We start from the raw sequence: 27,613 nt of genomic DNA on the forward strand, positions 1-27,613 counted from the left end.
ACCATGTCACTCTGGTCTCGGACACAACATTGGTATTAAGAACTCTCTCGACATTCAATAGTACTGGCTGTGGGGTTCTGAGCAAAACGTTGGGCCCTAGCACTTATACTTTTACAAACTAAGCACTGGACACAGACGTTGGCTAATCTATTGGTCTAAGCACCAAGCAGATACTGTTGGGAAGATGGAGAAGGTTAGATCTTGTAAAGATGCTCCATTAGTATCACAAGTTATAGCTGATGCTAAGGGTGGAGAAAATCTTTCACAACAGAGCAGTGACTGAAAAAGAATTCACAATGACTTAGTCTCCTCTTCAGGGGCGTAACTTAGTCATTTTGATTCAGGGGGAGTGAAACGGATTTCCCAACCATCACTCTTGTTTCAATGGCAATGAGATAGTTTTGCGGAGTAACACACTTAAGTCTCTAAGGGCCCGATTTAGATTTCAGCGGATGGGTTACTCTGTCACAACGGTGATGGATATCCCGTCCACCAAAATATACATTTCCATAATATCCAATGGGATTTAGATTTCAGCGGACGGGATATCCGTCACCGCAGTAACCCGTCCGCTGAAATCTAAATCAGGCCCTAAGTGTTTGTATGTGTGTGACCTCAAAGTTGTGGCTATTTTATATGATATATATTAAAATAGCATTACTGCAACTCAGAAGAGATATGGGGCGCTATTGAAAGCCTATTTAAGTACAGTAGGATCCTTGAAACCGTAAGTGCAGTACATAGGATCCAATTCTGCATGTATTGTGTATTTGAAATCAGACTACGAAAACGATAGAACATGAAAATAAGGTGAGTAATAGAAAGATGTCATTGGGAAGATGTATGCATTACCTACATCTGCCCTATAAAACATAAATACAGGGAGGGATGCACATGTTTGTCTTCTAGTTCATCTACCTCTGAAGAAAAGCGTTGCCAGTTAACCGCTGTTAATTACCCTACTTTCCTCGTTCCGATCACATCAACTACTTTTTGTCATTTTCACCTTGAGAAAAATAAACTGTACAATTTTTTAGATAACAATGCATAAAAATAGTGCTACATTTAAAAGGCTTCAGTGCACCACAGAAGAGCCGCCCAGTGCTTTGTTTATTCTGGCCTGTTCTGTGTGTGAGAGGGAAGAGGAGGAGTGGGTGTATGCAAGCTCGGCAAAGTTTCATGGAGGTGTGTGTCACTGATGTGCTAATTGTAGTGGAAACCCGACCACAGAGACTGGTAGCCTGACTGGAAGCCCCTGGACCCAACTACTCGCATCAGAATCAACTTATTAGGAGGTGTTAGCCCCCATCCCCAACACTCCTTCCGAAGCTATGCCCTTGCTTCTCTAATACTATTATTATTTGGAGATGCTGGCTTTCTCAAACGCCTGAGGTGTTAAAGAGCAATGCAGATTCTGCCATGGAAGGGTGGCCGATCCATAGCTCATGTCCAGCAGCAGCAAGCAGGCCACAAGCCTTCCAAACAATCCCACAGGAGACGATATCTGCCTGTGTATGCATTCTTTGTTTGAGGAACACACAATGGAATCCCCTGAAGGAAAAAATTATTTTATACCAAGTACTTTGTTTGAAGGAAACCTGTATAAAGTATATCTGCTCTCCTTATTACCACACATAATGAATAACAATTTACCAATGTACTCAGCGTACTTCTCCATGTAAAAATATCAAATACAGTTTATTAGTTTCAAATGAAAATTTAAGCAAAAGAAGGAGAAAAACATCAATTACACAGAAAGTTTAAAAAAAGCACCTATCTCACATTTTCACGTTATAACGGGCAGATCATAACAAAAAGTCCTAAACAGTGAATATTGGTATCACGGGGATCACCCAATAATGGAATTCCACTGTAGAAGAATATTCATTTCTTTAAAGTCAGGCATTTTCAATTTCTTATGATTAAGCCATTGCGGTGATCATCACATCGACGTTTCGGTCTCCAAATGCCAGATGAATGTAAGGGACCATCCTCAGGACAAAGTGTCCAATTATTAACAATTATGTAGAGCCTTGTTATATATTACCACAATGAATGTAATTATCCAAAAAGATGAAATAATCAACCTGATACCGGTCAATAGACCCAGATTATCATAGTAAATAAGTAATGGGTTAATCAGTGAGTAAACCACCATGTGCAACAAGCCATTGCACAGTCATGGGGTATTTGGTGAGTAAATCGTCTTATGAAATGGTCCTCTGCATCGGTAGATCCACAATTAGAGAGGTGCAAGCATCAAACACTCAGTCAGCTTACTCTGTGTGATGGCATGTGGTAATAAGGACAGCAGATATACTGCTTTTCTTCAAACAAAGAACTTGGTCTAAAAATGTTTTCCCTTCAGGTCATTCCTTTGTGTGTTCATATTTATGCTCAGTCTCCTGTGGATCTGGATTGCCCTATCGAGCTGTGGGTTTTGTTTGGGGAGCAACACTATTAGGGGTGGAAGCGGGTGGGAAGAGGTAATTTAATAGATATACTGATCCCACTGCAGAGCTACTAGTCATGAAGGTTAGTAAAAGTTATCAGAGGCTGTTTCACGATGTGTTGTCCTGTCTCCAAGCAGAGCCCACCGCATGTTTTATTTTGGTTTTGAGGTGTCTAAAGTTAAAACATATAACTCGCAATGAATGCTTGACATGCTGACAGCATAATAACGCATTTTTAGTTGAGATCCCCCTTCAGCATTCTCACCAGAGCAGGCTGACTCTTAATAGATCGAATGCCTCCTTCTGTAATGCTGATTATCAAACCTGAATCTTAAAACAAGATTGTTGGTGCATGTTTGTTCCAACATCCCAAGTTATAAGAATAATTTGATGGTTGGGAGTCGTCTCCTACCTGCTCCCCCTACAGAGTATCCTGCCAACGCGGAAGAAATGCACTGCTCTGCTGCTGACGCAAGCTTTCATTTTTCCAACCACTCATTATAAACACTGGCATATAATTGCAATTGGCAAATTAAGTAGACACCTCCAGAGATTTACTGTCTATTTTTAAGTACTGTCTGTCAATGCAGCACAGTGAGTGTAGTTGAAGAAGAGATGTGTCAGGAAATAACTTCCCTAGCAACACTTTTCACAGAGGCGCACCAAGCAGCAGCGCAGGGGCTGTTCAGCACCTGATTTCTGAGCACTAGAAGGACAGCTGTTCATGTATGTGTTCAATATTTTGGCAAACCAGCCTTTCTAAGCAGGTGGTAACGTGTGGAGGGGGTGGTGTCCTCAGCACTCCTCCCAGTGTCTGTGGTAAAGTACAGAGTGAGAGAAGAAGAAGGTCAATGTAAGAATGGCGATACAAAAGGGGATGATGGACGGAGCGTTTGAACAAATCAAACACTCACCCCCAGTCAACTGATCTGGGTTTAATCCATCACCATTCTTTAGTTCACTCAGCCACCCCAGTTCAGACATAGCTATATGCAAATCAGTCTGACCCTGTGCCTTATGGGAACAGTCCAGCCCGAACTGCCAAGCCATGTCTTCCTTGGACCGGAAACAAGCATCCTGGGACCGGTTTCAGATTCATAATCCTCATCAGCCAGGCTATCTTGATTCCAGTGGCCAAGTGAACAAGGGACTCACGTCTGAGCATACCCTGCCACACTTAGGGCGAACAAAGCGATACAAAAGGGGATGATGGACGGAGCGTTTGAACAAATCAAACACTCACCCCCAGTCAACTGATCTGGGTTTAATCCATCACCATTCTTTAGTTCACTCAGCCACCCCAGTTCAGACATGGCTATATTGAAATCAGTCTGACCCTGTGCCTTATGGGAACAGTCCAGCCCGAACTGCCAAGCCATGTCTTCCTTGGACCGGAAACAAGCATCCTGGGACCGGTTTCGGATTCATAATCCTCATCAGCCAGGCTATCTTGATTCCAGTGGCCAAGTGAACAAGGGACTCACGTCTGAGCAAACCCTGCCACACTTAGGGCGAACAAAGCGATACGAAAGGGGATGATGGACGGAGCGTTTGAACAAATCAAACACTCACCCCCAGTCAACTGATCTGGGTTAAATCCATCACCATTTTTTAGTTCACTCAGCCACCCCAGTTCAGACATGGCTATATGCAAATCAGTCTGACCCTGTGCCTTATGTGAACAGTCCAGCCTGAACTGCCAAGCCATGTCTTCCTTGGACCGGAAACAAGCATCCTGGGACCGTTTTCGGATTCATAATCCTCATCAGCCAGGCTATCTTGACTCCAGTGGCCAAGTGAACAAGGGACTCACGTCTGAGCAATGCAAGAATGGCTTCTGCATTTAAACAAAGATTATTATTAGGAAAATCTGTACTGTATGGTTAAATGGCATGTTCTACAGCCATCAGCTATCCCAAAGGTAAAGCAGAGGTTCCATGGGCTCCAATGCAAGCAGGAAAGGCACGGGTGGGAAGGTGTCCAGGAACCCCATGTTCATTCCAGATGAAACGCATATCCCAAAGAGTGTTTCTGCGGAAACTAAAGTCAACAGCCAGTCATCAAGCTACGGAAATACTGGTATCTCCAACTTCCAAAGATGGGCAGCAACCACAGCTATCACTTTCGTAAACACCCAAGGAGTCCTTCTGAAGTCAAGTGGGAGCACAGCATACTGAAAATGCTCCTGGCCTACCGTGAACCGCAGATAACATCTGTGGGATTGCAGGTCAGGTGTATGAAAATACGAGTCCTGTAGGTCCACGGACAGCATCCAGTTACCCAAGTCCAGGGTAGACAGAATCTGGGCCAGCATGAGTATTTTGACTTGGTCCTTCTGCAGGAGGGCATTCAGAGGCCCAAAGTCCAGAATACTCATGAGGCCAAAGTCCTTCTTCAGAATGAAGAGATAGTGAGAGCAACAACTGCCTTCTTATTCGAAGTCCAGAACCCTCCTGATGGCACCACTGAAGAGAAACAGCTGCACCTCAGAACAGAATGGAAAGGGGCTCATCTGAAATCAGCTCTGGTGTGAGAGAAATAACAGGTGGGGAAGAAAGAAATGGTAGAGCATATCCATTTTGAATGATATGTATGATTACTTTGTTGTACATGATGGGTCGCCATCGTGGGAGAAAATGTAAAATGTTGCCCCCTGCCAGTTAGGCATGTGCCACTAAGGGCAAACAAAATTGGTTTGGTGGCTTTTGTAGCACTAGGAGAGGAACTGGAAAACTGATGCTCTGCTGGCCCTCACGCTGTCTGCCAGACCCATGTTCACAGCCTCAAAAGGCCATGGGTGTGTCTACTGCACAGGTTGAGAAAGCTGCCTCTGCCTATACATCAGCCCTCTGTAATGGCCTCGAAACTTCCTGAACTAATAAGGAAACTGTTTGGCAGTGGTCACCAGTCACAAAGAGTGTGCCGTGGCTCTACTGCCCTTAAGGCATTTAAACACAGAGTCTGCATTGCTGAATGAAGCAATGCAGCAATGACCTCAGAACTGTGGTGCGAGTCTATGACTGAAAGTTGGACATTAGTTGAAATCCATGGCTTCTTATGTTTGGCGACATACAACTTTCCATCCTAGTATCAGATCACCCTCAGGTGCATGAGCAAATAGTGACTTATCGCACAACTTTGAGTCATGACCCAAGCCCAGAAACCAAAGACACACCTTGTGTGGGATCCATAACCGACATCTGTGGCTTAAAAACTGCTGTCTTGAATTAGATCATCGTTCCCTAGGCAATGGCGAAATCATTTGAAAAGTCAACAGAATGCCAACAAAGTTGTGAGCAGAGCTCCAGATTCACATCAGAAGGTGTGGAAAGAAAAGAACTGACGTTAGCGTGCACGGATGGTGTTTATGTGCGGCTTCACTTCATCGCTTCCACAATGGTGTGGACATAAGTGTCCAGCCACACAACGCCACCAAACCGCACGCTGGAGCACTGCTATGAAAAAGTTTCCATATCCAGTCTGGCGCCTGAAGAGTATTCTATGGTGAGGAATCTGCGGTTATAAATACTCATCAGAAAATCTATAATTTACAATACTCATCTATTGCCTGTAAAATGCATCACTGCCATAGCTGGAAGCCAATGCAGTGAAATGAGAGCGGAAGAAACCGAAGAGCGCTTGGGGAGATCCAGTACGAGCCTAGCCGCGGCATTTTGTACCAGCTGTAGGCGACGAAGCTGGGCCTTATCTATACCCAGATAAAGGGCGTTGCAATAATCCAGTCTGGCTAAAATTAGGGCAACCACAACCTTTTTTCGGGCTTCAATAGATAGAAACTGGGAGATCTTTCTAATCACCCGAATAAGGCCAAAACAGGTGGCAACTGTTCTAGAAACCTGGCGAAGCATTGAAAGACCAGTGTCCAGTATCACTCCTAAATTATTTCCCTGAGAGGCAGGAGTGGGGCTGAGACCCAGGGAAATGAGCCACCAGTTACTGGACCAGATGTCCGACCTGTCCCCAAAGATCAGAATCTCCGTCTTCTCACCGTTAAATTTCAAATAGTTTGAAACCATCCAAGTGGAAACAGCGGTCATGCAGTTTTTAAAATTGAGCGCAGCATCACTGGGATTTTGGGTGATAGATACCATAATCTGTGTGTCGTCCGCGTAGGACAACACCTCAAGTCCAAAGAATTGCCCCACCCTGGCCAGCGAGGCCACATAGATATTAAAAAGGGTAGGACTCAGAGACGAGCCCTGAGGCACTCTGCAGACCAGGGGGCGAGACTCTGAGTAAAAATCACCCAGAGTGTTGGCTTTACTGGGGCAACTGTTGTCTGCTCCACCGTTTTGCTGGAGAGCGGAGCTGTCTGTGCCTGTAGCCTTTGCCTCTCTTCAGCTATGGTTTTACCAGGTGCGGATATGCCTTCTTCTAGGCAAATTATTCTGCAAGGTTTGTAAATCCTTTCATATTTGGTATTATCCAATTAATCTGATTTTGTAACATACTTGGACCCTGCTTAAGGCACAACAAATATGAATCATTTGTTTATGAGTTCTACTTGAAAATAGTATACAGTGCTGGGTTTATATTCACCAATAAAGCTGACCAATGTCCTTTATAATCAATTTAAATGATCAGATCTGTTGTTTCACACCCTTTAAATATTTGCAAAGACAATAGGTCTGGCTTTAATGTGCTAATGAATGGAAATACAGACAATTATGTTTGCATGAGTAAGCAGATTCAAGCCACGCCGATTGGTTGGCCAACTCTGCTGTATATTCCCTCCGATGCACAGTGTGCATTGCCTTCTTCAGTAGCTCATCTACCACCCACATGTTTAGTTTGGTGACAATTGTAGGAAAAACGATTTTCTGTCAAGTGGCAGCTTCAGATGCCCAAGCAAATAGAGAGTGATTATTGTTTAGAAGCAGGAGAAATAACACTACAATCAATCACTGTTAAAACTACTTTGACCCTCTTCACTGCTTTACTAAACTAGAAACATTTCACTACTCAACAGTGGGATCCTGTCCAAACCACCTCATTACTGGACTGACATTTCTCCTTCTTGTAACATGACCTCTTTGTAGAGAAAGGCAATCAGCTTCAGTTCAAGTCTTTCCAGAACCCGAGGAAAAATTACTTTTTGTTGTTTTGTCATTATCCCCACCACTTAAAATAAGACCATTTTTAGACGACTTGCTACAATCCGGCGCTGCAACGTAGCTTCTTCTGGTGCACCTTAGAAGGCCGTCTAGAGTCATCTTAATAGGGAGTCAGACATGAAGACACTATTAGGCTAGAACCTAGTATGAAACCATTATTGGTCGCCAATTTTGTAATGCAAGCAACATATGCTGTCCAAACACCTGTGGAGGTGATATGCATTAGTTTCACGTAAACTGCAATTCGTGCTATATGTTTACTGTTTTGCCTCTGACTTTTATTGGCCTGACAACCCCGTCTGTCTGTGTTTCTGAATTGTACCTTGGAGTTGAGGTCACGATGGTAAATGTTCTTTGAGTGGAGGTAGATCATCCCTCTTGTGATGTCTGACGCCAGGTCAACTTTATCCTTCCAGCTCAGTGCAACCTCTTTACTTGCCAGGAGTTCTTCCATGCAACCGCCGTTCACGTACTGTGGGAAACAGTGATATGTTTATTTTAAGCATTTCATAGACCACACCATAAATACCAAACTGTGATAGGGCACCATACAATACAAAGAAGTGGAAAACAGAACATTTCACAGTAGTAAACATTTTTTCCCAAAAGTTCAATTTCTTTAAGGCTAGCAATGATATCTTACACAAAAACTAAAGGATAAGCTGAGCAAGCATATCAAATATTTCTTGGGGACACTCTTATGCCTCAAAAAGGTGGGGTAAACAGATGTAAATGGCAAGGGAAATCCTAGTTCACAGAAGTGCCCCTGCAGAACAAGCTGGGACAGAAGTCTCTGTACAGCACCAACCTCCTCAACAACTCGCCAAAGAGTTATCCTCTAACCCCAGAAATGTGTAGCTCATCAGTCAGATGCCACGAATCTTGAAAGTGATGCACAAACTTTGAATAAATACGGAACTGTGAAAGTAAAGAGATTACATGAAAGTCATCATTGAGATGATCCTAAGTCTATGTGCCACTAATTGATGGACCAATGAATGAACGTGTTATGTGCATGGTTACCTGAAGATATCTGGTCTTTGGAGCTACATAATCAACACAAACAGCACTGGAGTGAGAAGAGGTAGGATTTAATGGCAAGGTATGTAACATTTTTGCACTTGCTAACACTCCGATTTAGAGTTTGCAACCGAGAAGAAATTTCTGGCCGTGTACAGAATCACATTTTGGAGTCAGTCGCGACTGCTACAATAGGTTTGTAACTGAATAACAATTTGGTATTTGGAACGGCTTTTTTGGGTGTCCCTTGAAAATATCGAATCAGTATTAAATGTGTCAGTGGTTTGCAAACAGAATTCCAGTCCAAATCATTGAATAGTCACTAACCCCCAAGTGTATATATATATTTCCCTTCCCTGCACCTAGAGCTAGAGGGATATCATCAACCTGTCACATCTTTGAATATATTAATATACTCAAAAATGTGACAGGTTGATGATATCCCTCTAGCTCTAGGTGGCGGTGCAGGGAAGGGAAATATTTTCACAGAGAAATGAGAAGGAGACAACAAGTTGAAGTGAACCTATTGATAGAAGGTAAAGGAAAGGGTTGGTTCTATCAGGACACCCATGTTGAGGACCCTGGAGAGCAGAGTACTACTAGGCAAGGCCCTCGTTGAATTAGCCACCAAGCAATGGTAGAGATAGAAGGAGAAGAGAAGCACCATCATCATGTCATAGTCAGGTTTTAAGGTATTGGCAGAGATCCAGTCCGCGATCAAGATAAGGCAAGGCCAAAAGGATGCAGGTGAGTCTGCTTGGATACTTCTGAGATGGTCCAGCAGGCGTGTCATCAGCATGGGCGGTGCATAGGAGAAGTAGATGCTGTAGAAGCATGTGTAACAGTATCATCACACTGGCTCCCACTAACACGTATCCTTGGGCGCTATTACAAAACGTTATTCCATTAGCAGCAGAGAAATGTTACCACAAGCAAGACACTTCATATTTTAAAAACTGCTGATGATATTTATGCACCTGTTTGTTGAAATTGAAAGACTGCGAAATAGCAGCATGCTAACTGCATTTTGTAATTACTATCGGAACATAAACATAGTCTGTCCCTTAAAAGCACGCAAGAGAAAGTCAAATTCCTAATATCTAAAAGTCCACATGTATGTTCCTTCTTCCACAACTCCTTCAATGAGTGCTTTTGGCCATCTCACAGCTGCCACTCCGCTCAAGGAATGTGCAACACACCAGCAAGTTCTGAGCTTCAGCCAAGAATACTCAGAATTTCGAGGGTTGTATTTTTCTTTTTTTATCAGAACATATACATTTGAAAATCTCAGCTGCTGGCATGAATGGAGGTGGACATATGTGCCTTTATGTCACTTGTATGCTGGTGTTGATATATGTACACATATGACTTCCCGTGTGTAAAGACCCGGGGTGGGGCCCGGAGGATATACATCAGAATCCTGCTTCACGATCTCAACCACTCATCCTTCCGAGATCGATACAATGAGTGACAGTAATCTTGGTAATAACACCTTATCTGCTGTCACTGCCGGAAAATATTCACATCATATATAACTTGCTATATATCACATAGGTGGAGCAGTTAGTACTCGGTATGGTGCTAGGGTCAATAATAGCGCATGAAAGCCCTCTTGTAGCTAAGTTGGCGCTTTGTCACTGAATGTGTTATTTTTAAAGTACAGCACGCCCACGGAAAATCGGCACGTTTCGCAGGAAGACAAAACCACATAAATAAACAGGAATACTGGGAACTGCCAAAGATGACAGGAGGTCATCAAGCGGGTCTCCCTGGTGTGAGTATCTTGGGCTTAAGGCCGAGGCCTCCCCGCCCACATCCCAGCATCTTGGCAGCCATGAGTGCTGGGTGTTTCCAAAGTTCAAGGCTCCTCTCTCCTACAGCTGAAGTGGAACATCCATACAGGAAACCCCGGAAGGGATTCTGCTTCCGGCTGAGGGAAACCTGACGAACTTGCCTGTAGGGAAATCAGGATATTTGACAACTGACAACATGTGTGCGCCTTGAAACATTCCTGGATTTTAAGCCAGCAGCACGTTGTATGCTAGGAATCTTTTGCCCACATATTGTTAAATAGATTCAGTATGCAAAGTGCTGTTGGCTACAAAGTTAGGGGCGTGTCGTGAAGAGCTGTGCTGGTTCAAATCAGGCCAAGCACCTGTGTTTTTTGTATTTAAGGGGTCTGAAGTTCATATATATATTTCTGGGAATTTGTCTGACTTAAAACATGAAATGCAGACTGCACAAGTTGGAAACAGTGAACAGGGTTCTTTCAGCCTTGTGCTGCCTAACCTTTAAGGATTAACTCCGAGGAATTGGGATATTTCTTCACAGGTTGACGCCTCACAAATAACATCTATCTAGTTCCATTAGAACTTTTTCTGACAAGACATTGTCTCCGGAAAATGAGTGGGGCTGAACCCAGTCTGTTGGATGCGAGCTACAGGAAAATGACCACATATGTCGAAATGCTGGCACCTTGGAAAGGCAGCATGGGCTGGGTAAAGTCAGTCACTCACACGTCATGCAGAAGCATCCCTTCAGACTAATGTTGCCGGTCTATTGTAGCTCTGATGTTTCTATAGGTAACTTCGTATTTCTTTGTTTATAAAGTATGTGTTCAACTTTTCAAACCTTAATATGCAATCTCAATATTGGGCGGGTCCTTACTTACAAGAACTAGATATGACACACACACAGACATACATAGGCTCTTATTGCCCAGGGCCAAGATGCCAACATCAACACTCCATCTGTTGAGGATAGCAATAATATATTGGAGAAGCGCGCTGAGATATACAACACGGTTGATACCATATGCTCCTACTATTCCGCTGATTGGGATTCCCACACAATCGGGTGTAATTACTAATCGACAATTAGTGGCCTGGACGGACACGGGGATTACTACAATTGGGGCTTTCTTCTCGGAGGGTACCCTAATATCACACAAGGCCTTTGTACGTGAGCATGGGGCACCGAATAGACTATTCCTATTACACGCAAGTATCTCTAGATTTATACGGGACACTTGGGCTCAAGGGGGTAGTGAACCAGATACACACGCACTACTCACTATGCAATACCTAATGGGAAACGGGTCACATCTGACAAAAGTGGCTATACCAAGGGATCCGTACAGTAGCAGCAGTATCGTTATGGCCGCTCCGGGATAAATAGGATAGGGATGTAGGGAGCGCACTTACAGATAAGGAATGGGGCATCATACTGGAGTTTCCAAAAAAAGGGGCTCGTAATCCCAAATTTAAATGTATCCAACTGATGCTGGTGCATAGAGCTTACTTGACCCCACACAGACTAAGCACCATGGTCCCGGGTACGGGGGATATATGCCCACGCTGCCACGCCCCTGACGCAGGACTAATACACATGATATGGGATTGTCCGAGATTAGGACACTACTGGGCATCTGTGTGCCAAATATTGGAGGATATCGCCCCAATGCGAAATAATGACTCACTGGAGTACTGTATATTAGGACTGGGGCCACAAGAGAAGAAGGGTAACCCACTTGTTAAGTTCGCTAATCTGGCGCTTCTGTTAGCCAAGAGGAACATTACAACATGATGGAAAGCCAATAGAGCGCGATCTCTACAGGAATGGCATGCGGAAATGATTAGATGGAGTAAGGCAGAAGGTGCTGAATAGAAGAGAGAAGAACAGAGGGTTTACGAAAGACACCAATATCTATGGCTTGGAATGCCTTAATGGAGGAATATGCAGCGACTGATGTACAATCCCACTGAGGGGATATGGCTGTATATACCCAAACCCCAAACTGAAGCTAGCCACCGCACATACATACGATACCAGCATAATCTATTACAGGACAAGATGGGTTGAGGATTATCGCGCCTATACAGAAATTATGCAAGCGAGTGCATGGTAGGAGCATGTGAATATGTAGGTGATGGGAAGTGATTGACGGGCATGTGGGAGGAGGGAGGGAGAGGGTAGTTTGTTATAGTAAGTTAGATAAAACATGTCAAGACTTATTTGTTTGACGTTCTTTGTACTAGAAATGACATATGTTGGCTGTTTTCTAAAGGATGTTAATGAGCAATAATGTCATATATTGAAATGTAACCAGGAAGTGTCCAATAAGACGTAATACAATGTCATTCGAGATATGTAAGAGGCCATCAGGAATTGTATAAAGACTATTGTCACAGTGAAGAAATCATATATGATATGTGGAGTACATATATGGCAACAATGTACAGCCTCTTTTTACATATGATGTTGCTGTATGGAAAATCAATAAAATGTGTTAAAAAAAAAAAGTGAGTGTATGGGTCAGACGCATTGTGGCTTCTGGGTCAGACGCATTGTGGCTTCTGGGCCAGACTGAACATTAGGTCGAGTTTGCAGTCCACTGTCCTTCAAGAGACAGAACAATATATTGGTCCTATTTACACATGCTCATAATGAGGCTGAGGTATTTATCACACCAGGTGAAATACTATAAGCCAGGGCTCAGAATGTACCCAGTACTAAATAGGTCCTGGGCTTTCGTCAGGGTGGAACATAAAGAAGTTACTTCCCCCAAAGACGTGAGTGCCTACACCACGACACCAATAGCTCCATGGGGATCGGTGTGAGGCTGGCGATCAAATGTCAATGACAGTGTATATGATAACAAAATGCATACATTAGGTCTTTTTCTCTGTATAGGTAATTCCCCATCGAGACCAGTGGCAAGTATTAAGATTGTTCCTTTTTTAATCACCTAGGAGAGGCCGATACAAGTAGTTCACATGCACTCACGTCTTTGGGGGAAGTAACTTCCTTACGTCCCACCCTGACGAAAGCCCAGGACCTATTTAGACCAGATAGGAAGGGCTGAAACATGTTGGTGCTAAACTTAGGGTCATAGGACCATCACATCCTTAACACCCTATTGTATATATTTTAACCTTCCCTCCCACTCCATTATTAAAGAAATCTTTAGGAGTGGGTGAGGAATTTTATCTTTAACAGTATGCCCCTATACACAATATCTATAAGTGCTCCCTGAAACATGGTCAAGCCCACCCCGACTTTTAGCAGTCGGGGTGAGCCCTATGATGAAGCATGTCACTATTAGAGTGAGTGAGGGTTATTAAAAGTAAAGGGTTTCTTTCCATTTCAACCCGTAACAACGGCTTGGTCATATTTCAATTGTTTCTCTCATAAACTTTGGTCTGGGGAGGATCACCACTGCACACCTAGGAACCCCCAATCTAATATTGGTCACTCTCTTGTGGCTTCTCAGAGCTGAAGTGAAAGCAACAATTAAACTACAGAAAGGACATTCTAGTGGTAAAAAGTATATAAAATATGGAGGACGTGTCCTTTCTATCATATACACATCCAACTGAACTCCAACCTACTCAATTAGCAAGCAGTACATTCGCCTGTCAAGAGCTCTGATGTAAGAAAGGGCCTTAGGCAGCATTTTTTATAAAACTCCTTAATGAACAAAATAGGAAAAGCCGGATCAGTAAAAAGTGGGTGCAGTGTAAACGCACATTTTCACTAGCACTAAACATGCAGACAATTTGGGAAGGAGAAACCAGGATAAGCCTGAAAATCTAGGATGCTCTCATGGAGATGTTTTGGTGACTGTAAAAATGAATATATGCACGTGATTCCTAGGTCCTAGATTCTTTCTTTTATCATTGGACCCACACTGAGCTAAGCAGAAAAAAAAGAAATCCTGATGAACGAATATAAAAAAAGCCCTGCCTTTAAATCTAATGTAGAGTCGAGAATGCCTGAGATGGCCCAAACAGAGCGTGGCTGCCAGCCTGATGGAGGAGAGGTTACACTAGGGGCAAGAAGCTGATATGGTCATTACATAAACTAATGCCAGGAAGGAAGATGCCAGTAAACAAGCATAAGTCAATTGAAGGTTCCGGGCGTGATTACATTAAAGAATACTTGAGTTTTCTGCCCCCGCCTCGAGTCTCCATTCACACATCCGCCTCGATACAAAGACTGAATATTGCCTGGAGGTGTCCAGCCTGCGGGAGCCTGTAAACCTATAGATACAGACCCCCTCAATCGGAAGTATCGATGGCCGAGCTTTAGAGCACTTCTGTGCAGAGGGTTTGACGCGCATCGAGTCCAGAATCCGGGATTTCTCAGAAAGTGATGACGCTGCAGCAACATTCTGCTGACCGGCGACATTTGATGCGCATTTTTTTTTTACTTGCAGTTCTTATCAGAGCATTTGCAATGAGACAAGAAAAAGCAACGTGCTGAAAACGATACTGTGGCCTTACCAAGCACTTCTAATGACGCTGCTGAGCCGCAGTGACCGTGTCTGTTTGAAACCATTAGCGCGTCGGTTTTATCTAAACCCAGGCTAAGTGGGGGCAGCGCCGTGGGTGCTCCTTGTTAGCTACCTGTTTACCACACTCTTCACGTTTTTAACCAGCTAGTAATCAGTTCTTACTTGGTCAGGTACCAAGAGTGAGCTGCCGGAGTAGGGGATGACAGCAAAGGATCTAAACGTCACAGTGTCCAAATTAAACTCCCCCACTCCTTAAAACACCACCTCATGACTTACAATAGCACTCACTACCTTGACCCCCTTCCTCACCACAGCTCCTACTCTTTCAGATGGTCCACCCCTTCCTCGCCTCTTCCAGATGGTCCACCCCTTCCTCGAGCTCCTACTCTTTTAGGTGGTCCACCCCTTCATTGGCACAGCCCATACTCTTTCAGATAGTCCACACCCTCCTCCCCACAGCTCCTACTCTTTTAGATGCCCTTCCTCGTCATAGCTCCTACTCTTTCAGACGGTTCATGCCCTTCCTCTCAACAGCCCCTACAGTTTCAGATGATCCGACTCTTTCTCGCCTCTTCCAGATGGTCTACCCCTTCCTCGCCATAGCTCCTACTCTTTCATATGGTCCATCCCTTCCTCCCGACAGCTCCTACTCTTTTAGATGATCCACACCCTCCTCCCCACAGCTCCTACTGTTTTTGATGATCCATCCCCTCCTCCCTACAGCTCCTACTCTTTCAGATGGTCCACTCGCTGCCTCGTTATTCAGACCCGTTTACATTTATCTCTCGATAACAAACATTTTAGTTATTAGGGAGGGGCCATAAAGAGGCTTCAACCTAAACCATGTCCTGTTTCCGTCCATCTCTAGAACGTGTTTTCTGGTGGGCCAGGACTTTGTTGCCACCTGCACTAGGCCCAGTTACTGTGAGTCTAGCGGAGAGGCGCTGCAGGGTTTGGTTGTTCTAGGGCTTTTAAGAGTGAAGCTGTTGGTCTTTCACATGAATGGGCATCCACGGACAAGACAACTGGGAATTAGTCTCACTGGATGGTAAACCAGGGATCGCAAACAAAGTGAAGGATTGCAAAGACCTTAGCAGGAGGAATGCGACAGCGGACTGGGTCAGTACTACTAATCCATTAGTTTGGGTGCTGGCCCAGTTTATCTAATGCTTCTTTCTTGGCACCTGTTTAAGTCCACCCACTGCCTGGGACAATTTCAAAAAGCTTTTATTCGATTTGTACATACAAATCATACAAGCAAGGTACATAATTAAAATATTAAAATCGTCATATAAACTCTCTTAGAAAGTGACAAAGTGAAGGAATTAAATTGCAGCAATTAATAAGTGAACATATCTCTGTAAGTCACCATAATGCATAACATTCTTACGTGTGCAGAAATGAGGATCAGTAGGAATACTCAAGAGGCCTTTCCTAGCAACTGTACATTTATAAATGATCATAATATACTGTGGACAGATATAAATAATACCAAATTTACAAAGATTGATATAAAAATTAAAAACATATATATACAGACAGGATTGTTTAGCGGTAATAGCATTAGAACATTTCCTGGCAGCTGTATAGCAAAGGTACAGACAGGTACTTATAAGAATCATATTATAATACAATACTTTTCCTGGCAGCTGTACATTTCAAGATAAAAGTAGCCAAAAAAAAACAGATCTCCTCGTTCTCTAATGAGGATAAAAATATTAATGCTGTTTTTGTTGTACAAATATTATATTTAATAAAAATTGGTTTAAGATACTTTATCCTCAGAAAATGGAAAAATTTACAAAAAAGCAAAAAATGGCAACTACTCTGCCGTGAAATATTATCACACGGGCAGGGTATGTCCGAACTGGTTCTCATGTTTGGAAAAGCAACCAGGTGATGAACGATACCCAATCTAACACGTGTTAAAACATACTGATGGGAGGGTCGAGTCACATACACAAGATAGGATTGGAGTCACTGCCTGGGACATCTGCTGTTTGTAAGGGAAGAATCAGTTGTAGGCTCAATGCTTGGATAGCGGTCTCCAAGTGTAGCTAAGGCGACCTGTGCTCCAGCTGGGTTCAGCGAAAGTCAGCAATTCAGAGTGTTTCAAACATGGCAGTTAGCATTTTATTCCCACCTAGGTACAGGGCGGAGTGACCAACCTAGGAAGGATGAGCATGACCACTGCTGTCTAGGGGCAGTGGTCTGCTTCCATGTATGCCTGATAAGTAAGAATACTGAAGAACAGATTCAGAGACCTGGCATTCTGGGTGGAAACTCTCAGACGAACACCAGGGCTAACGGAGGTGGAGGGTCAATCATCTACAAGAGAGGGTAGCAGACCCACACTTAGGAGGGGAGAGCAGCAATGAGACTGCAATGACCGGTGTCTTCATCTGAGGGCTGAAGGTTGCATGCGGATGCCTTTGGTTCTGCGAACCGTGTCCTGTGCTCGAACAGTACTAAAGAGCACACACACTACAGCTGTGGAGGCACACAATGCACCAGACTCCATTCACGACGAAGGATAGGGCAGTGTGTGAACTGGATTATTCAGAATGCCACTCAGGAGGACTACATTGGACCCTCACCCACCTCTAGTCTCCTAAATGAGGCTAAAATAAACGAAGGGAAAATAGTGTTTCTGAGACCAGAAGGATCCTCGACTCTTCCCAATGCGGATTCTGCAGTAACCACAGCACCAAGACTGCCCTCGTCACCGCCACAGACGACATCCGCATGCTCCTCGACCAAGGCCACACCTCAGCCCTCATCCTACTCGATCTCTCTGCAGCCTTCGACACAGTCTCCGACCGCACTCTAGCAGCAAGACTCCACTACGCCGGAATGCATGGAATCGCGCTCGACTGCCTCCGCTCCTTCCTTGCCGCCAGAACCCAAAGGATCAGACTCCCCCTTTTCTCTATGAATCCAAAGAGCTCAACTGTGGAGTACCCCAAGGATCATCGCTCAGTCCCATGCACTTCAACATCTACATGGCCCACCTCGCCGCCATTGTCAGCATGGACTCAGCATTGTATCCTATGCTAATGACTCCCAGCTCATCCTCTCCCTCACGAAGAACTCCCAAACCACCAGACTCCGCTTCCAAGAAGAAATGAAAGACGTCGCAACTTGGATGAGCAGCAGCTGTCTGAAACTCAACTCGGACCCACCCCCTCAGCTTGGGACAACTCCTGGTGGCCCTCCGCCCTCGGCACCCTCCCCACCCCCACAGACCACGCCAGGAACCTCAGCATCATACTCAACTCCTCCCTCCCATGACCCGACAGATCAATGCCGCCCCCTCCACCTGCTTCAAAACCCTCAGAATCCTCCGCAAGACCTTCAGGTGGAACCCCCCGAAGCCAGAAAGACCATCACCCATGCACTCATAACAAGCAGACTGGACTACGGAAACGCCCTATACGCCGGAGTCAAGGAAACCCTGCTACGCAAACTTCAGACCATCCAGAACACCGCAGCCAGACACGTCCTCAGCATCCCACGACATGAGCACATCACCCAACACCTGCGAGACCTCCACTGGCTCCCCGTCAAGAAGAGAGTGACCTTCAAGCTAATCACGCACGCCTACAAATCCCTTCACAACACCAGACCGAAATACCTCAAAGAAAGAGTCTCCTTCCACATACCCAAAAGGAACCTCTGCTCAGCTGACCACGCCCTTGCAGAAACCCTGCGCATCCGCAGAACCAGAGCAGGTGGAAGAGCCTTCTCCTACATCGTGGCCAAAACCTGGAACGAGCTCCCAGTCAACATCAGATGCTCTCCTACTCTGGACACTTTCAGGAAGAGCCTCAAGACCTGGCTCTTCGGCTGAACCGGTGTAGAGAGTGTAGTTCTTTATGGAAGGTTTGTATCTGTTAATTCTATGTTCTGGAATTGTTAAGGTGCATCTTTCAGTCACTGCTTTTATTATTCAGTTACTGCCCTACTGTTCATGTCTCATGTCGTGGGTCCTACATGTGGAATAATTCCTATTTCCAACTTCAACATCTCTTGGATTCTTGCTCGGATGCGGTTCCATTAACACCTGATGACCCTATTTTGTCGCAGTTGCTGCTTAAATATTATTCAGTATTCTCCAACAAAGTTGGTTTAGTTAATTGTTTTCAGTACAGCATTATTCTTAAGGATAATGCAATTCCAGTTATTCAGAAGTGTAGACCTATCCCGTTGTCTGCTCGTGATGATTTAAAGAAAATGCTTTCAGACTTATGTTCTCAAGGCATCATAACCCCTGTGGAATCATCTGAGTGGGTTTCGGGTAGTGTCGTGGCATGGAAGAGTTCTGGCGAGATTCGTCTCTGTGCTGATTTGAGGGCACTCAACCGTAATATTCTGTTTGATTGCCACCCATTGCCAAGAATTCAGGAATTGCTGGCGAATTTGGGTGGTAGCAGATATTTTACTACTATTGACTTAAAATCTGCTTACCACCAGATTCCTCTTGCAAAGGACTCTCAACACCTAACTACGTTTGTTACTCCATTTGGAGTCTTTATGTACAAACGCTTGCCGTTTGGACTGGCTTCCACGGCCAGCGTGTTTCAGCGTCTTATGGATAAATTATTTTCTAATATTGATGGCATACAGGCGTTTCAGGATGACATTTTGGTTCATTCTGCTTCTCCTGAATCTCATTACAGTCTTCTTGAATGTGTGTTACAAAAGCTTGAGAGTGTTGGCATGACTGTGAACAAGAAGAAATGTAAATTTGTTACTCATTGTGTTGATTACTTGGGTCACAATATATCTGTTGAAGGTATAAAACCTAAGATATCTTTAATTAATGCAATCAAGGATGCACCAAGGCCTCAGGATAAGGATGCTTTGCGTGCGTTCTTGGGACTCAGCGAGTATACACTATAACCTTTGCTTCTAGAGTTTTAAATAGTGCTGAGTCTAACTACAGCACGATCGAACGTGAGGCTTTAGCATGCTGCTGGGCTGTTGAGAAGTTCCGTATGTATGTTTGGGGCTCTCGTTTTCAGCTTTTTACTGATCATAAGCCTTTGATTTATATGTTAGGGGATAGCTTTTCTAATAGAGCTTCTTCTAGGTTGGTCCGATTGTTGGCTAGGTTACCGGAGTATAATTTCGACATCAAATATATACCAGGGGGAAAGAATGTCAGGGCGGACGGTTTGTCGCGTATCCCTTTAGAAGTGACGGATGATGTATCTGAGGTGAAGAGTAATGATTTTGATGTTGTTTTTACCATATCTGATTTGGCTGAGGGTGGTAAACTTTCTGAAGTTGATTGGTTAGCTGCAGATGACAATGACTCTTGTCTCCGCAGGGTTAAAAAAAATGTGGTGCACGGTTGGCCCTGTGATAGAAGTTTGTCAATGCAAGATAGGTGTTTTGCTCAGGTGGCAGCGGATTTGTCTTTAGTAGACAATGTTTTAGTGAGGGAAGACAAAGTTGTTCCTCCTGAAGGTATTCGTTCTAAGATCATTTCACTTGCTCATGAGGGGCATTTAGGGACTTCGAGCACTGTTAGGAAGATTAAGGATTTGTACTGGTGGCCTGGCATTGATGGACAGGTGAAGGACTTTGTCAACAAGTGCCCAGAATGCTTATGTTCTGATAAGCATTGGCGTTTATCTACTTCACCTTTGTGCCCTGTTGATTGGCCTGCTGGCAGTTACTGCCCTACTGTTCATGTCTCATGTCGTGGGTCCTACATGTGGAATAAATCCTATTTCCAACTTCAACATCTCTTGGATTCTTGCTTCGGTAATAACCTTGGATTTTACTTCCTACAACCGGAGCTATACCCCCCTTCCCCCAGTGCCTTGAGACCCTCACGGGAGAGAAGCTCACTTTAAACCCCCTGATTGATTGAGGATATAAAAGTAAATCATTGTACAATATCAGGCACATTCATGACTAGCCTCTACTAGGAGATCAAATTGTGGATTGAACAGAGTTGCACTCCATTCTTTGATGAAATTGCCTCCTTTGTCCCGGCTCTTCTCTTCAGCTGCAGTGAGTCTCCTCAAGGATAAAGTGACCCCAATAAGCCTGTCATAGTATTGCATGACAAGGAACAGTGGTTCCTGTGCAATATCTGGTAATGGTTGTTCAACGGCAATATTTCTGGGAGAGGAGATGTTGGAGAGAGAAAAAGGAACCATATACAGCAAGACATCTATGAATATTTGCGTTTTATGGAAATAAGTAATCAATTAAATCAACAAAGGTGCGGGCTGTTCCAAGTGAATATAGAACCAAAATATCAAATTTGTGACAGTTTGTGACATACAAATAAGTTTCGAAAATACAAAAAAGACCATGTCATAAATATTCATTAATAAATCACAGCCATCTAGAACAGTGGTAGGACACAACATTTCTCATAAGGAGGCTGACTTTGGCGGTCTTCCCCCATCCACCTTCCAACCTGGAACAGCATGACTACGGCGGCCACAAGCTGAGTGTTTACTTGAGACTTCTCACATACTGCTAATAACGGATAACCTCTGTAAACACAAATTCCTGTGTTTCTGAAACCCAGTTACGGACGTTGCATACCAGGATATACGCTGTAAGAACTGTCAGTTCTCTTCCCCTCACTAGTTGCCTGGCAGGGCCCCATGTGAGTATCTCTCTCTTACAAAACACTTCCCTGTGGTGTGCACATGACACTCTGACAGTTAATCCACCTTGTTTCAGGTGTCCCTCTATGCTAGGGCCTGAAGAGAACCCTTATTGATGGTGGGGTCAAAACGCCGTCCACACAATCCCAAAATGAACCATTCTTAAGCCCCTACCACTGTTCTAGATGGCTGTGATTTATTAATGAATATTTATGACATGGTTGGTTTTGTATTTTTGAAACCTACTTGTATGTCACAAACTGTCGCAAATTTGATATTTAGTTTCTATGTTCACTTGGGATACCTCGCACCTTTGTTGATTTAATTGTTTTTTTATTTACATAAAACGCATATATTTGTAAACGTCTTGCTGTATATGGTTCCTTTTTCTCCCTCCAACATCTCCTCACCAATAAATATTGCCATTGAGCTAACCATTACCATACATTGCACACATTGTCCACAGGAATGACTGTTCCTTGTTATATAATAGATGCTCTGGTTCCATGCGAGTAGGGTAGCCCTCGTCTTGCCTATACATGTCATAGTACTGCAGCATCGTTTTCTTGACATTATCCTACAAAAAAAGATCACCTTCCTTTTTACCCTTTTGGGCACCTGCCTTGGACAAATTCAGATGGGTAGTTTTACCCAGGAGGCCATTGCAGGGGTGAATCTAATGGTATGATGTGGAGTGCACTGTCTGGCATGAAAAGTCCTCAGTAGCCCCTCTGAAGATTCTACGCGGGCCTACCACTGGTAAGTCATAACACTTGCAGCACATATACATGGTCTCAAGAATAGTTCCAGGCATTTTCGCTAAAACAGTGAATTGTGGAGGCATTTATCTCAGAGGTTATGACCCACAGCCCACACAATACTGGAGGCATGAGATTTGAAAGGAACTATTTTCTGAATTTGTTAGGGGGAAACCCCTCCTCACAGTGGCATGGAGACACAATGATCACCTTCTTATTTCAAACCTGTGATCCCAATTAGAGACCAGTGGTTGTATGTGGGAACAGAGTGGACCCTGCCATCAAGCCTGTAACTCTTTTTCTGGTTTTTATGCAGGGTTTGCAAGAAGGGTCCACTCTAGATACTGTTTCAGTTCAGACTCGGGAGCCCAGCCGCTCCATGCTGACCCAAAAAATAAGACTGCAACTGAACTGACCCCTACCTGGATGAAGATCATAAACCTTCCTCAAACAATAGGTTGTGCTATCCTACAGACAAGTCTCATAAAACCCCTCAGCTAAAAAAACACACATGCATGTTAGACAAAATGAAAAGCGGCTATTTGCTACTGTTGGACTTGCTATTATCTTTAGTCACCTTGAACCAAGGAACTCTCCTTCGTTTACAGCCTCAAAGAAAGTACAGAGACGGAACTGCTCTAAAACAGCTTGCACCAGACTACTCAAACACCTTACTATAAATCAAACACTTATGAGATGGAGTTCCCAGGGTTCTTTACTAGCAGCACTACTGTTCCTCACATGTATTCAAACACTGGACAAGAACACGAAAGATCTGGACATAATACAATACACCAACATCTACATCCAAATAATCCAGGTATCAGACCCCATATCCTGGATTAAACTCATTGTTGAAATTCAAAATTAAAATGCAAGCAGACACAAGGTGTAAATTCCTCTTCCTCTTCCTCTCTGCAATCCATATATTTCAGCTAAATGCCACCTGGTTTAATGTTCTACAAAAACGTAAGCTGGTACAGCACATCAGGAAGCTATTTAGATGTGTCATTTAGCAACCAAAACTACCCAGGCACTGTAAATCATTCATTACAAAAGAGGACCTCAAACTAAGGGGCTTCTTCTAGTCTGAGGTTTGCTTATTAATATACATCTAAAACTGTCAGCTGGGGGCTTTAGTCAGCCATGATATTTTGAAGGAACATCTTGTTCATCATGGGAGAGATCTCTATGATTCAAGCGGGTGGGTGTCCTATTGTATTTGCATTTTCTGGTGGCTAGAGTTGATTCCACCTCACAAACATAGTCCAATGTTTAGTACTATCAAGGAGGTCAATGAGAGCTGTCTCTGAAAGGGTTTCCCTAAAAAGTGAACGCCACCTCTTAGGGAAGGACTTGATGCAGCATCTTTGGGATATTTCCCAAGATGAACAAATGTTCCTTGAAAATAGCTTGACTGACTTAAAATCCACCACTAATTTAGCCCAAGCTGACCGTCCTAGCCGTATATTAGTAAATAATACCACAGGTTAAAGGCCCTTGGTTCAGGAAAAGTCCCACTCACGACATAGCTTTCTCAGGTAAATCCAATAGAATCTGGAACTCCGGACCCTCAGAGGTAAGATAGGTACCATGTATCTTTACACTTCCGCACATCCCAAAAAAAGCACACAGCAAGTAAACAAGCACCTAGAGCCCACTAATATCTAATATACACCTAGCACAATGACTGAGTGCAAGGTGACTCACTTCTACATGTGGACTCATGATACTCTAATAGCACTAAGGCTCCGTGGGGCACAGGACTGACTTCTACACGTGTATTCAGGCTCCTTAGGCAATAAGAGGTGACTGCTCTACATGTGTATTCTTGCTACTTCAAGCACTAATGCTCCCTGCGTGGGGGGGACGGACTTCTACATGTGTATTCTTGCTACTCAAGCACTAACGCTGCCTGCGTGGGGGGGACTGACTTCTACATGTGTATTCTTGCTACTCAAGCACTAAGGCTCCCTGCGTGGGGGGGACTGACTTCTATTTGTGTATTCTTGCTACTCAAGCACTAACGCTCACTGCGTGGGGGGGACTGACTTCGACATGTGTATTCTTGCTACTCAAGCACTAAGGCTCCCTGCGTGGGGGGGACTGACTTCTATTTGTGTATTCTTGCTACTCAAGCACTAACGCTCACTGCGTGGGGGGGACTGACTTCGACATGTGTATTCTTGCTACTCAAGCACTAAAGCTCCATGGGGGGGGGGGGGCTGACTTCTACATGTGTATTCTTGCTACTCAAGCAGAAAGGCTTATTGCAGAAGGGCTGACTTCTACATGTGTATTCTTGCTACTCAAGCCAGTGGCGTAACGAACGTTAAGGGGCCCCCCTGCAAGGTACAGGGAGGGGCCCACTCTGGATTTAATCCGGAGCTCTCAGTCCCGAGTACTGTGCTGATGGGGCCCCCTACATCTCGTGCGCCCCCTCGTGCTGCGGCGGCTGCGGGGGGCCTGTGTTACGCCCCTGACTCAAGCAGAAAGGCTCATTGCTGGAGAACTGACTGCTGCATGTGTATTCTTGCTGCTCAAGCACTAAGGCTCCCTGCGTGGGGGGGGCTGACTTCTACATGTGTATCTAGGCTCCTCAGGGAATACGAGGAGACTGTTCTACATGTGTTTTATTGCTACTCAAGTACTAAGGCTCGTTCTGGGGGGACTGACTTCTACATGTGTATTCTTGCTACTCAAGCACTAAAGATCCCTGTGTGGGGGGGGGGCGACTTCTACATGTGTATTCTTGCTACTCACGCACTAAGGCTCCCTGAGTGGGGGAGGACTGACTTCTAAATGTGTATTCTTACTACTCAAGCACTAAGGCTCCTTGCAGGAAGACTGACTGCTACATGTGTATTCTTGCTACTCAAGCACTAAGGCTCCATGCGTGGGGGGACGGACTTCTACATGTGTATTCTTGCTACTCAAGCACTAAGGCTCCCTGAGTGGGGGAGGACTGACTGCTACATGTGTATTCTTGCTACTCACGCACTAAGGCTCCCTGAGTGGGGGAGGACTGACTGCTACATGTGTATTCTTGCTACTCACGCACTAAGGCTCCCTGAGTGGGGGAGGACTGACTGCTACATGTGTATTCTTGCTACTCACGCACTAAGGCTCCCTGAGTGGGGGAGGACTGACTTCTACATGTGTATTCTTGCTACTCAAGCACTAAGGCTCCCTGCGTGGGGGGGGGGGGGGGGTGACTTCTACATGTGTATTCTTGCTACTCAAGCAGAAAGGCTCATTGAAGGAGGATTGACTTCTACATGTGTATTCACGCTCCTCAGGGAATAAGAGGTGACTGTTCTACATATGTACTCTTGCTACTCAAGCACTAAGACACCCTGTAGGGAGACTGGCTTCCACGTGCCTATTCTTACTCCTCAGGCAGTAGGACCTTCTGTGGGGAGACTGACCCCCCCCCCCTTATGTTTTATTTCTGTGTTTTTGTACACCACTCCTTCTACAGCGTTCTGCTACCCTGTTGAATTGCAGTCCGCAATGGATAATGTTTCATACATAAATTATATGACTAGACAATTGTGTGGACTCATACAGCGCTTCTTAATTAAGGAACCAATTAACTAAACAATGAAGCCAGACCTTTAATCTACTGGCAGCCATAGGTACATTTTTGAATGCCTGTTTTAAAATTGCAGATCACGAGTTCGATGAATAATAATCTTTCCGTCTATTACATGTTCTGGCCTGTTGGGTCCTTTTTTTTTCTTTTTTTAAGGTTAACACATTTTCGAAAAAGTTATTTTAAGAGCCAAGGAAATCTTTTTCTCCATGCAAGATTTATAAACAAAACACCTTAATTCATAAAAAAGGAGTCTATTGCACATATCATTCTGCTTTAGCAAAATATTATGCAAAAATAAGGACACAAAAATGACAAACACAAAAACGTAAATGAGATCAAATGACCCAGTACCTAAAAGTAGACCAACTAAACCACAATAATAATAGAAGTTTTCAGTCCTTGCAAAAATGCATTAAGGAAGGAAGTAGCACATGGAGAGAAGTGGGATGGGCAACGTTTTTGTTTCCCGAGGAGAGGATTTCATAGTTCCAAATTACGGACCTTCACGTAGTTAGTTCCCAGAGTTTCCAAAATCCCCTTCTCATGTGCCTGAGCTTGTGAGTGTAAGCAGGTGCTGAAAATGGGTGTGCCTTTCTGCGAGTACAGTGAAACTGTGTTACTCTTGAAACTTGCGAGGGTTATGCGAGTGTCTGTCTTGAGCACCTTTTCCTCGGAGGTGACGCAACACTCGTGAGAGGAGAGGTACTTTCCAGTTCACTCACGAACGTCACATGACACGCCCATACAAAATCTTGAAAATAGCAAATGTGCAGTATTAAAGTTTTGCAAGTTCAGGTTTTCCTACGAAAGACCAAGTCAAGTAGAACTTTGCAACTTTTCAGTTTTTTAAAACATTTTTGCGACAAATATATGAAGGTCAGAAGGAAAAAAACTTCACACATTTCTAAATGGCAGAGGGACCCAAGATGGCAACACCAGACAAGAAAAGGCTTTATTTGAAATTCAGGAGTTTGGTGAATGGGAAATTTTCCAGCGGTTGAGTCAAGGGGTTAGACATCTTGGTTGACACGTTGAACCGGTTTAGAACTGGGCAAGTCCATAGGACTGGGAAAGAGTGATTATTACTTTTGCCCTAGGAAACACACCAGCCTGAAAAACCTGTATATACTGCTGCCTTTTAGAAAGATTTGATGTTTGAACTATTCCAATAAATCCACCATCAGTTACTCCATTGTTCTGAAAACTGGTTGCGCCATTTTGCTAATAGCTACAAGAAAAGAAAGCAGTAAGACCTTATATTATGGCAGGGCTTTACCTCCAGAATAGGGTAGAGTTTCTCATCCTTAACACATATTCCAAGATACCTGAAGAAAAAAAAAATATACGAAATTAGTTTTATTTTTACACTGTACAGTTCACATTTATCGCCATTGTGTTGCATTGAAGTCTGTCAAAAGTGCAACCAGGGTGTGAATGGCTGAGCAAAAAAGTTGCTGAGAAACCATGTTTGACAGTGAGGGTCTTCAGCAGCACAGCATTTCACTATAATAATGGGGCACATGCTCCCCATAAACGAGACATGCATTTTGAAGAATCTCGACAACAGGATGTACCCTCATCCCAAATACCAAAACATTGGATCAGTTCCTCGATTCAAAGGAAGGTACACATGTAACTGAGTTACTACAATAAGATTTTTTTTTTTTAAATCAGGATGTTGCATTTCATTTTTTTTTTAAATATTCAAATGCATGTCTC

The 27,613-nt window shown here is 44.0% G+C and overlaps 1 protein-coding gene across 2 annotated transcripts in view; it reads right to left on the reverse strand.

The window, feature by feature from the left end:
- Positions 1 to 27,613, reverse strand: part of LOC144754350 (dual specificity testis-specific protein kinase 1-like) — a 358,355-nt gene that overhangs the window by 49,146 nt on the left and 281,596 nt on the right. For both annotated transcript variants that reach the window (XM_078642037.1, XM_078642038.1), the window contains exons 4-5: positions 27,171 to 27,219; positions 7,911 to 8,060 (exon numbers count right to left, since the gene is read on the reverse strand). In XM_078642037.1, coding sequence (XP_078498163.1) covers positions 7,911 to 8,060; positions 27,171 to 27,219 — 199 coding nt within the window. The remainder of the gene's footprint in view (positions 1 to 7,910; positions 8,061 to 27,170; positions 27,220 to 27,613) is intronic.

Source organism: Lissotriton helveticus, chromosome 5_1 (genome assembly GCF_964261635.1).
Source record: "Lissotriton helveticus chromosome 5_1, aLisHel1.1, whole genome shotgun sequence".
In the NCBI taxonomy this organism is placed as follows: Eukaryota; Metazoa; Chordata; class Amphibia; order Caudata; family Salamandridae; genus Lissotriton; species Lissotriton helveticus.